This window comes from Sciurus carolinensis, chromosome 11, assembly GCF_902686445.1.
Source record: "Sciurus carolinensis chromosome 11, mSciCar1.2, whole genome shotgun sequence".
NCBI lineage: Eukaryota > Metazoa > Chordata > Mammalia > Rodentia > Sciuridae > Sciurus > Sciurus carolinensis.
In genome coordinates this window covers 68,289,675-68,301,939 of record NC_062223.1, presented here as the reverse complement: position 1 = coordinate 68,301,939, position 12,265 = coordinate 68,289,675, and the positions used below count along the sequence as shown (strand labels likewise).

At 42.7% G+C, this 12,265-nt stretch overlaps 2 protein-coding genes across 8 annotated transcripts in view; one reads left to right on the top strand and one right to left on the bottom strand.

Moving 5' to 3' along the window:
• Positions 1-5,781, top strand: part of Tub (TUB bipartite transcription factor) — an 83,935-nt gene extending 78,154 nt beyond the window's left edge. For all 4 annotated transcript variants that reach the window (XM_047518483.1, XM_047518479.1, XM_047518481.1 and 1 more), the window contains 3 exons: positions 146-244; positions 465-636; positions 1,106-5,781. In XM_047518483.1, coding sequence (XP_047374439.1) covers positions 146-244; positions 465-636; positions 1,106-1,239 — 405 coding nt within the window. In that variant the 3' untranslated portion in view covers positions 1,240-5,781. The remainder of the gene's footprint in view (positions 1-145; positions 245-464; positions 637-1,105) is intronic.
• A 1,772-nt stretch (positions 5,782-7,553) lies between these two features.
• Ric3 (RIC3 acetylcholine receptor chaperone) overlaps positions 7,554-12,265 on the bottom strand; it is a 61,058-nt gene continuing 56,346 nt past the window's right edge. The window contains exon 6 of one of the 4 annotated variants that reach the window (XM_047519001.1): positions 7,554-10,775. In XM_047519001.1, the coding sequence (XP_047374957.1) occupies positions 10,339-10,775 (437 nt within the window). In that variant the 3' untranslated portion in view covers positions 7,554-10,338. The remainder of the gene's footprint in view (positions 10,776-12,265) is intronic. The other 3 variants (XM_047519002.1, XM_047519003.1, XM_047519005.1) reach the window with 3 other exon arrangements.

Genomic DNA, 12,265 nt, shown 5'->3' with positions numbered 1-12,265 from the left:
TAGTTCTGGACCTGTTACATCTAGAGGTGCTCATTAGACTTTCAAGTAGAGATAGTGCAAAGTAGTCTTCATTCTCTTCTCCCTGTTTCTCCAGGAGGTAGTGACCTCCTCATGTGGTCAGTGCTGAGTTCTCTTTGTTTCCTAGGAGACAAATGTCTTAGGCTTCAAGGGGCCTCGGAAGATGAGTGTGATTGTCCCAGGCATGAACATGGTTCACGAGAGAGTCTCTATCCGCCCTCGCAATGTGAGTCTCTTCCCTACCCTAACCCTTCCCCATCATCCCAGCCTCTGCATGAGCTTCTAAGGGCAGAACTCTAGGTAGTGCTTATACATGTGGGGGATATAATTTGAGAAGCCCTGGAGGTCTAGGGGAATCTAAGAAGCGGCATTTCTGTGAAAGATCACTCTTTGGGGGGTTATGATGCCGAGGCTTGGGCCTGGCTCAGGTGAGGCCGCCCTCCCAGGAACATGAGACACTGCTAGCACGCTGGCAGAATAAGAACACAGAGAGTATCATCGAACTGCAAAACAAGACACCTGTCTGGAATGATGACACACAGTCCTACGTACTCAACTTCCATGGGCGTGTCACACAAGCCTCTGTGAAGAACTTCCAGATCATCCATGGCAATGACCGTGAGTGTCTCTGCACCTCCTCATACTGTTTGTGTGATATCTGGGGCCCTTAGTTTTGGGTTCAGCTCACCTAACCCAGTGCATATCAGCCAGAGTTTAAGGATATTGACTATATGGCTTAGATGAGATGTGAAGAATATTCTGACCATAATTTCTGGGAGGCCATGGAAGAACTTTCTTTGGAGCCCTGGCCCTAGATTCTGTATACTCAGCAGAATTGCAGGCATGGGAGCACCCTTTAAATGGATTTTTTCTCCTCTCTGTCTCCTGGTGTTTGTATGCTTCTTTCTCTTTCCTTTGTCATCTGCTGCCTCTCCCAATGGGCCTTTGTTTTACCTCCTTTGGGATTTCCTTGACATCTCTGCTTCTCACTTTTTCTTCCTCCTGTGGCTTGGGTGTCTGCCCTTCCTATCTCTACCATCCCTGCTCTGTTTTGTTTTTCTGTGTCCATGCTTGTGCCTGGTCCCAGCGGACTACATCGTCATGCAGTTTGGCCGGGTAGCAGAGGATGTATTCACCATGGATTACAACTACCCGCTGTGTGCACTGCAGGCCTTTGCCATTGCTCTGTCCAGCTTCGACAGCAAGCTGGCCTGTGAGTAGAGGCTTCCTTGTGCCCTTTGGGGTTGCCCAGCCTGGAGTGGAGCCTGCCTGCCTGCCTGCCTGTGGAGACAGCCCTGCCTGCCCTGTTTATAGGCCTTCTACAAGATGAAGCTTTGGCCCTCAGTGGGCTCCCTGGCCTCGCCAACCAGGAACTGGCTCCTCTGCCTCTGCTGCCTGGGGCAGGGGAGTAGCGGGTAGGTGTGAAGGGATGAGAGTCATTCTTTCTGTGCCCCAAGATCACCACACACCCCATTTTTGGGTTAGTATCCTGCTGCAGTTATTGGCCAAGCTGGGCAACCTCCTCAACTGGGAAGGCCGCAAGAAGCAGAGAGGGAGGAAGCACAAGCAAGGCTGCGGTGGCCCAGCCGTTCACTCAGCCAGGAGTCAGATGACAACAGGTGCCCCAACGGGCACAACGAGAGTGTGTGTGTGTGTGTGTGTGTGTGTGTGTGCGCGCGCGCATGTGTGTGGGATTAGGGCACATTAACTTTATGTAGCAAAGGGCTTGGTGGCCAAGCCTGGTCCCTCTAACTGCAGAAAGCCTTGCAACTTCAGAAGGCCCTGGCCAGGCCCGAGGGAGGTTTGGGAAGCAGTGGGGACAGATGAGTGGCAGGACCTGCCAGGATGGCAAGGGATTAGCTGTCTGGCTGTGGCAATCAGCTGGTGGCCTAGAGTTATAGTTTATTTTTCTCCAGGTCTGTTCTGTGCTTGCAGAGACAAAGGGAACCCAGCTCTTAAGGCCACATATCTTAGCAGATGGGCACTACAGTAGGTACATGAATAGGGCGGTCCTGGGGGCCCTGCCAACTGGCCCAGGAGCTCTCTGCTGAGCAGCCCCAGCACAACCCCTGGGAAACGCAGATGGGATCCAGGTCACCATCCTTGCTGGAAAAGTATCATTCCCAAGCCAAGGCATGCTCCAGGAAGAATCTTACCTCTCTGGAGAGACCCAGCTGTGGGTACTCTTGATTGTTTCAGTTCTCACTGCTCTAAGCCAAATCATGGTTGTTGAGGGCTATGTGTGGTTCCTTTGGGGAGGGAATGGGACAGGGTGAGGAAAGCAGAGACTATTTTTAAACCAAGAGATCAGAGGTGGCAGGACACTTAGAGATCAACTTGTTGCTTTTAGGGAATCATGTTGAAAAAGTGGGATTTTTCCCTGGGTTACTTAGCTGGTTTAATGGCAGAGTTCAGAACCTCAAGTTCCTGAATTTCTCTCTTTCCACTGTCCCCCAAGAAATTAGTATCTATGGCTCTCTAGCCTTAGGGGCCCATTCTACATGCCCTTTTCCCTTCCTGATGCAAGAGACTTAGACACATAAGAGTTGATGTATATGACTGAAGCCATTTCAGTAGAGAATTGCGCTTCCCTATTGGAAATTGCCTGGCTTTTTGCATGCCAGTCTGATCAGGATTGGCCTTTGCCTGGCCCCTCCATGAGGGCAGCACAGCTGTGAGCAGACCTCAGCAAGGCTGCTACACATTTCTCTGGCTAGGTGTGACAGGCAGCCTGAGTGTTCCAGGACTTGGCCTGAACATTTCCTCCACTGCCACTGTTTCTTGGATGGCACCATCCACTGTATAGGCTTGGGGATTCTAAGCTCTTGTCTGTGTTGTTTATCTTGGCAGAAGCTTCTTGCCCAGATAGTGATCAGAAATCTGTGGGAAGCAAATAGCAGTTGGACCTTGCTCTAGAGTAGAAATGCTTGGAAGGGCTAAGTAGAAATTTTAAATAAATAAAAGTCATACTTTAAACATATTAGTGAGGCTCTATAGGTGAAGTTTTTTTGACTTAAGTGGAAGTAGTAAGCTCTCATTTCTTTGTAATCTAGATTTTTCTATGTGAATGCTTAAAACAAGGCACACCTGCTTTAACAGGAGCTGCCACACCTGAACCATAGTTCTGTCAAGAGGCCCCTCCCACAAGCTAGCCATTGTTCACATGGTGAGCGCACCAGGGCTTTCTGTTCTGGTGCTGGTTCACTTCCTGATGAAAGACTGTGGTGCCATCCTCCCTTCTGTAGTTCTCTTTTAGTTCTACTCTCCCTGACTCTGGAGGCCTGGTGACATTCGAGATGTTGGAAACCAGATGATCTCTAAAGTCTGACCAAGCTGTTTCTCTAGGTCTGTGATTTTAAGGTAGAATAGGCTTGATTCTGGCGTCTAGTGAGAGGAGGACCCCAGTGGCAGAGTGGAATAATCAGAAGCACAATGGAAATACTGTGGGCCTCTGCTCTCTGCTTCAGCACACACACGAGGGGTTGGCTGGCTATTTTGGTAGGGTTAGATGTGGGCTGAGCTTTTGAGCCTGGGTGTAAAGGGTAGCCTTAGCACAAAACCCTCTGTTGGGCACTGGTGACAAGTAAGAGCAGTTGAGTCACTAAGACCAGCCTCACAAGATCAGCTCTTAAAGACTCCATTCCTGGTGTTGCTGCCTTTCCTTGACCACTGGCCCTGTGGCCAGAGGCCCATGGATTCACAAAGCTGCCAAGGCCCTGGAGACCACCTGGGCTCAGCCTCTCGCACGGTAACAGAGTTCCTGCCCTTCTGCCCAAATGGTCCTTGATTGGACAGTGAACCAGGGATAGGATAAGCAGTTCCTGAAGATGTAGGGCAGCTGGGAGCTTAGGCAGCTGCTCTATACTGCTCCTGGCTCTGCACCCCAGAACTCTACACCTTCTGCCCCAAAATGATTCCTCTCCTCTCCAAGTCTAGCTTCTTCCCCCCCCCCCCCTTTCTGGCTCCAAGGTGCTCTGTGTCCATACATGTGTGTGTGTAAGTGTATGTGTGTGTGTGTGTCAGCGTGTCTCTTATATTTGGGGAAAAGGGCAATCTGCAATCAACTGAGGTTTCTTATATTCCTAAGGATGAGTAGGAAGAGAATAAGGATACAGTTCACAGTCCCTGTGGCTTCTGTCTCTTCATTTCATGCTCTTTGAAAGAAAGTGTTCCTGGGAAATTACCAGCTTTTTATCCCAAGTTTTTGAGCAGGAGGAGACCATCTAAGAAAGTTGTTAAGTCATTCAGTTCCCACATGGCATTACCTGAAGAAATGGTCTGTTGCATACTTTTCAGACAAATCTGAATATATTCTAGTGACGGTGCCTTAAAAATCACACTATTTCAGGGGAAGCATGTAAGGTCCAGATCCATGAGGACAGGTGTTGGGAGCCAAGGAGTGTGATGAGGGCAGGCTAGAAGAGAACTCTTGAAGCCCACCTCCTTCAGTGACAAGCAGGGTAATAAGACTGTAGAAGTCATTTTTCTTGATACTGGAAATAGCAAGACATTTGTCTCTAAAAATACTTCCCAATTATTTAGAGGTAATTCTAAATTTAACAAAGGGTGATTTTAAAGGAAAAGATCCATGCTTTGTGCAGATGGGGTCTGCACTGAGTGAAGGTGCTGGGATAGCCGTGTCTGTGGCTGTTATGCAAGCACAAATTCCATCTCCTAGATGGATGTCCTGGTTTTCCCTTACCAGAGTAACCTTGACCTTCCCTTCTCTATAACTCCATGCCCCAGCTAGAACATCCCCGTGACCTCAGGATGCCAGGGGGCCATCAGAGCACACTTTTCCAGGGAGCTGAATGTGTTTGCTTTCCTATGATACCTAGCACTGTGACTGGGGCCACTTACATTTCCCTGGACCCTGGCTTGTAGGCCTGTCACAGCTCCCAGGAATATGCCAAGGAATGGGTTCTTATTTGAGTTTATGGCAGCCTGTCTTGTGTACTTCGTTTGCAGTTTCCTGTCATCTTAAGATATACAGGGGAGGGGCAGAAAAGAAGTATTGAGACAGATTTGGTTTTTAAAATGAAATGGAGACATGCTGGTCTTACAGAAAGTAGTACTGTACTTAGTAGCTATACGATTTTGAGCAAACTGCATGAACTCTCTAGGTCTGTTTTCTTAACTGCAAAATGAAAATGCTGGATTATCAAAGCTTGCTGTAGGATTCAGGGTGAATGAAATTTAATTTCATCACTACCTTTTCTAGCTCATCACTGTGCCTTCTTTCTTATGAAAGATATTGCACCCCTCTCCTTTGTTCTCCTGTCCCTTCCTCCCCTATCAAGGTCCAGGCAGAGCTGGAGGTGAGGCTAAGGTCCAGAATTTCCTAGAGATGGCTTAGAAGGGGAAGCCCAACTCTGGCCTCTTCAATCCTACATTTGGTGATAGAGGGGACTTGATCAGGATGGGTAACATTCCTCTTGCTGGGAACACATATTTAGCCAGTTTTCATAATGCCTAGAATGTGTATGTCTACTTGCACAAAATTGTCTTTTCCTATTTTGGAGTGGTCAGACATTTTATTTTTGTTCAAAATTATCTGGAGTTTTAGACAAACTTGCAAAACTGTGCTTTTATTAAGTGACTTTTTGAATAAACATTTTTGGTATTCTAAAGCAAATGTATTTATTTATTGGTATGTGCAATGACAAACTTGGTATTTTCCCATATTGACATTATGTATGTTGTAGAATGTAGTGTTTGTCTAAGTGCACACATATATCAGCAAATTAAACTTGAATTGTTTCAACACAACTGTGTCCTTTTTTTTTTTTTTAATAATAAAAGGAGAAAAACATGTCTCTTTCCTAAAATACTTTTCTATACCATTCATTTTCTAGGAGCCTCAAGTGGTTAAATGGGTGGTAATAACAAAGGGATCATCATTTGTTTAGGACCAATGACATATGGGTCAACACAGCCTTCCCTCTGGCTGTGCCTTTTAAGTTTGAGGATCATCAGACCCACACAAAAGAGGCTGACAAAGGGCTCAAAATGGTGAAGTCAGAGGGTGCTTAAGTTACAGCAGTCCTCTTTAGGGTCAGCAGTGTCATTTGAAGGAAATGACTGGGCTTTCCCAAGTATCCCTTGTGGGCTTGGCCCTTGGGAACAGGGCTGAAGGGCTGAAAAAGGTGGGAAAGGCTAACAGGCAGATGTAACATGAAGACCCAGGCATTTGACGCCTCAGCTTTACTCAGAGCCTTGCTCATTTAAACATGAAATTTGTTTCTGCAGTCAAGAGAACAAGAGGCTACAGTTGTGCCTAGAAGCAGACATGAAAAGCTAACGATCTGATCCTAAAGGAGGAGATCACAACTAAACTCATCTAGAGACTATAGAATGACTCTCAGCAATTCCTAGTAGTCAGGGTAGCTACAGTGTCTAGTGTGACGACTCAACAGAACAGGACGTGAGGACAGAGTGATGATTTCTGTTGATGCTGTCACTAAGCACGTGCCCTATGCTTCATGCTGGAATAGACACTATAAACAGTATCTCATCTAATCCTAATATCCCTGTAAGGTGGGTATTATTCCCAATTCATAAATGAGAAAAGTGGTGCTCTGAGAAGTTAAGAAATCATCTAAGACAACATTTGTTCTATTTTCTTTGTATAAGAAAATGAGAGGTAGTACATAACTGAGGCATTGGCACATGTGTCATTCATGTTTTTCTCAATATTGCTAAATAGCCGACATCCTAAAATTTCCTTTGGAATACAAATAGTCTAGATAGGAGGGTAATTTAAGAGTGTGGTAGTAAGTGGGTTTTTTTTGTTTTTTTTTTTTTTTACCCCAGATTGAGAACTCTGATGTGACCAAGGGAATTTCCTGCCTGAACCATGGTCTACCTCCTGTGGCCTCTGCAGAAAAGAGCATATGCAGGAAATTCTAAAAAGGAAAGAGGTTTTTGTTTAGTCATCAAGATGAAGAAAAATCTTCACTGACCAGACCTTATGTCTAGGGTAGCACTCATATACATTTCCTTGACATAATTATTAAGCTGCTTTTTCGCAAATAATCCCAGTTTGGACCATAAGTTATTTGATAATTCAAGCCATAGTGTAGAGAATGTGGTTCTTTTTAAAAGATATATATATATATATATATATATATATATATATATATATATATATTTTTTTTTTTTTTTTTTTTTTTTTTTTTTTTAGTTGTGGATGGACACAATACCTTTATTTATTTTTATGTGGTGCTGAGGATTGAACCCAGTGCTTCACATGTGCTAAGCAAGTGCTCTACCACTGAGCACAACCCCAACCCTGAGAATATGGTTCTTAAAGCCATTATTTCTAGAGGCCAAATATACCTCAAATCTTCAGCACACCTCCCTGGGGCCCAACTTCTGGAGCTAATAAGGATACTTTCCTTGTATTACTGTTGTGACCAGGAAAAGGGATCTCCTGGCTGGATTACCTACCTGCTTTACCAAGCATGGTCCCAGATAATGCAATTGTTTCTTAGGCCAATTATCTGTGCCATAGTTATGATTTATGTACTCTGCCACAATACCAAAGGTCACTGCAAACCTAGTGCCAGGGGAGTGAACAAGTTTTAATCCCTTTGTTCTGAGAAATGAAGACACAACAAACACCAGTCCCATTATTTTGGTCATCCTAAGTTTTATATATATACACAGAATTGTCATTCCTAAAGGATAAAATAATTCTGGGAAATTCAAAAAGCATTGTCTAAATCCTAAATGACTGAAAAGTACATTAAAATTTTTGATACAAAACCAAATATATTCCTGATATATAAACCAACCAAGATCTAGGGTAGCAAGAGCCATGATGAGGGTTTAGTACTTTTGGCAGGAACTATTTCCACAAGCCTGTTTTTCCCAAAGACTATCACTTATAAGGTTGGTTATGCAACACTTTTACATACCAGCCTCATCAAGATACCTGAACATCCATATACTTTCCACTCCACTGCTTTTGTTAAAGTTACACTTTCTTTTCCTTGCCCACTTGGAGAAATTCTTGGCAAGCCATAAGGTCCACCTCCTCTGTAAAGTTTCTTCATAGTAGTTTTGGCAATATTATTTCTTTCCTTAATACTTCTGTAGTTTTGGGTTCATACCTCAATCACAGCATAAAACAATGAGTGGTTATCATGCGTGAATTACAGCAATGCTGTTTTTAATGCACTGATGATTTCATTTAATACTTAAAACCTTGTGAGACCTGAACTTTTACCGTGCTTACTTTATAGATGAAGAAGCCAAGGCTCAGACTGCCTAAGGAGCTGACCCAAGATTCTACAGTTAGTGTGCAGGGAAAGATCATGACCCATTTTTCTCTACCTGCAGAATTCACAATCTTGAGTCTTCTTATAGTTCATAGTTCATTTTATCTGTCTGGCTCCCATGTTAAATTGAGGTGGTTTCCTTTTGTTGTTGTTGTTTTAAAGGTAGGAATTGAGTCTTCTGTTCCCAGTGCCTAGCACTTAGCAGTTAGCTGTTGCTAAATGAATGACTGAATGAATAAGTGAAAAAGAAAACAGAAATACTTATCTCTAGTAAGGGAATCATATGCTAAGGCAAAAAAGAAATTTAAGCCAGAGACCCAGAGCTCTACTTAGAAATCAACGCCTCTTGGTGAATAAAGGGAAATCACACAAAAAACAAATTTATCAAATGGTGAAGAGTACCTACATTATTCTTACCTTTAGTGTTACATGGCATCTAGGCTGTCTTCAGTACACTTTAAACAACATTCTTTACGATGTAAATCAAATGTTTTCACAGAGATAGATGCAGTGTGACATTCTTTCTAAAGACTCAATCTTCAATGATTTATGTACAGTTAATAAGTAATGCCTTGTAGTAGCTATCTTAATATGATCCCATGCCTTCTGACAGCAGTATAAGCTTACATATGTGATTTTAACTATATTCCTGGCATCATATTCATGCCAGGCACAATGGAACTCTAAAATATATATCTCCCTTTATACACATTCTTAAGTTTGGGGTCTTCCCCATTTTATCACTGAGAATGTGATAAAATGTCCTCAGGAACATGCCCTCTTTAAATTCTCAGGTCTTACATGTAAACTGAATTCATTCATCCTTTTTGTTAGAACTCGTAGGTGCCATCTTGTCCCATGTGCTAGATTGGCAGCTTAAAACAGGTTTCCAGCTTGGTCAAAATCTTCCCAGTCCTAATTTACTTCTACATTCCCCAACTCTCTCAAAAGACCCAAATATTCAAAGAGAGAACACTTGGTTTCTTCCCCCAGGCATTGCTATATTGGTTCTCTGTGATGGGTCACTGTGCAACTTCCCTGCTGTATAGGCACTTTATGTACAAACTCAGTCCTCATTTCTGTCTCGATTCACGCTGCTGTGAGAACACAGTTCCCAATGGGCACAATGCTAAGAAACAGCTTTGAGGCAAGGACTATCCAAAAGTGCACAGGTTCTCTCTCTCACTACTGGCTCCCTGACCTTCTGAGCTCCTCCCAGCAGGATCACCACACTTGGACAGGCCTTCCTAGAGCCCCAACAGCCCCTGTAGGGCAGGGACTAAAATCTTTAAAGCTACCTCTGGCTAATGAAGACCAGAGGTACAAAAGTGCCTCTGGATTTCCCTGATCTGTTAAGCAGAATAGGGGATAAAGGAAGCCAGAAAACCAGGCTATATCAGAGCAAAACAATCCCCAAATAGGTCCGTGGAAGTCTTCCACTATTCTGGACAAAAGAGGATGTCTGAGATGGCATTAGTGTTCTGAGAAAGATCCTCACTGAATGAAGAGGCTCAGTCAGCAGAGTCTTACTGTTCTGGGACCATGGTCCACACAAACAAAATGATCGTTTCTCCCATAGGACAACTAATCTGCTCAAGACTCAAAGAATAAGACCTCCAGAAGTCTGAAATCTCCACTCTTACTACCTTAAGTCCTCATCATCTGTAAGCTGATGTTCATTCACCGGTAAACCATCTCTACTCCTAGCAGGAACAGTCAGATCTTTGCCCAAGTAGTCTCATCTGTAACTATGGTAGACCAAACATAATTATTCCATGGATCAACTTTCTCTGATGGGGAAAAAACAGGAAGAGAAAGAGTGAAGCTGTCCTGTGTTTACACTAATGACTATGTTTTACAAGGTGACAGGTGTGTAAGCACCAGGAAGGATACATGATATCCATGGTAGTGGCCTGATAGCTATGACATCTGAACACAGAAAAGGAAGTACAGGGCATAGGGCCAAAGATGAAATCAGAGAGAAGAGAAAGGTCACCTTGGGACTGAAGTAATGAATACTTCACCAAACTGGCTGTTTTCACTCTAAACCCTGGGGGTTACGCTTCCTCAAGACACCACTTGTAAATGTTTTATCAGCATCGATGACCAGCCCTTCATCTCTAAAGTCTTGAGAAGAGTCATCTTTGGTGGTCTCTTCTTGCTCACTGTAGCTATCTGCACTGAATCCAGCATTCTCTGCCAAGACAGCAGGATCTTCTTCATGAAAACAGCAGGAGCATGTTTCAGGCTTTGGGTCACACAAGGTAACAGAATTATCCTCCTGGGCTCTTGGGTCAGTAGACAGACCTTCCCAACCCAAGTGGTCCGATTCTTCCTCTTCCATCATTCCTATTCTTTCAGCTATTTCTTCAGCAGAGGGCTCTTTTGGATCAGGGTAATCCACCAAGATTGTTTCTTGTCTATGCTTGATACAGTCCGAAAGGTCATAAATTGGATAAGTTTCTTCCGGGTAACCTAGAGAGAAAAGCAGAATGAAGTCTTACAAAGAATGTCTCTTCAAAAAAAGTGTCAGGTCAGGAGGATTCTCAAGCAATGGCCATCCTATCCTAACAAATGCATTTGAGAAATCTCTAAGATGAGTCTAATAGTTCTAAAGTTTCAACTGAACAAATTCCTAGCAATCTGGCTGACTATCCCTGTGCTCTCTGAAATACCAATTCAGAGGAAAATCCTTTCTTTGCGTAGGGTGCTTGGGGCAGAGTTCAGTTTCACTCCATGTGCTTTTGCAGTATTGATGAAGACTGAACAAATAACATGAGCCTGCAGTTTAAAAATGCATCAAATACCAGATGGAGAGAGCTTAGCTTAAGGCTAATGTTTATAATTTCTATTTGGAATCATTTCCAAATCTTCTGAGATGGGGGAAGGAAGAGAGGAACACTAAGCTTTTTGAAAAATACACCATAAAATTTTCTACTTATCAAAACAAATGAAATGGCTTGCAAGCATCAGAACAGAGGGCAATTTAGCAATACATGCCCAAGATCCCTAAGGACAAGCACTGCATTTTCAAAAGACAGAAGTCCATTGTTGGCTTCTTCATCTTTACAAAATGGAAAAAAACAACAAACTGGTAAGCAAAATAAGTAACACTACACTGGTACTGAATCCTAGCTATGATAATGAGAAAAGAGAAAATGTTGCCAAATTAAGGAATGAAATGAAATAAATCTGTGTCAGCCAAGCCAAGCTTGAGCAGCAGATGGGCCGTGCTGGAGCTCATATGCCAGAGCTGGCAACAGCGGCCATGCTCACTACACAATGTGGAAAGCTGGAGAATTCAAAATCCATTTGCACATTATGATAACTGGCAAATTCAACCCTAACATAAACTACTTTTTGCCTACCAATTGTGAAAAATAACATACACTATAGAGTATGCAGAGACATTTTTACATTTACTGTTTTTTTCTGATTATAGAAGGCATATAGACTCATTGCAGAAAATTTGAAACAATACCGACATATTTAAAAAAGAAAACACAAATCATCCAGAATCCCACCACTGATGATAATTTGTTGTATTTACATCTGGCCTTTTTGCCATATATAAATGTTTATACAGTTTTTTCCTTTTTAAATAAATGATCATATTGCAAATGAAATATTGTACTCTGATTTTTTTCACTCAACATTGTTTCATGAACATTTTCCCATGAAATTAAGCATTTGAAAGTTTGCTGCAAAATATTCCATCATATAGATATATAACTGACATGATTTATCATTCTTCTTAATAAGACATTCAGATTCTTTCCAACTTTCCCCTATTGTAACTAACATAGCAGGTAGGAGCTCTGAATATAAATTCATGTTCACTTTCCTAATTCTTTAAGATAGACTTCTATAAATATGAAAACTAGACCAAAGAGAATGAACATTTTAAAGGCCCTTTTAATATTCTGCCAAATTACTTTCCAGAAGAGTGGTATAAAAATTCAATC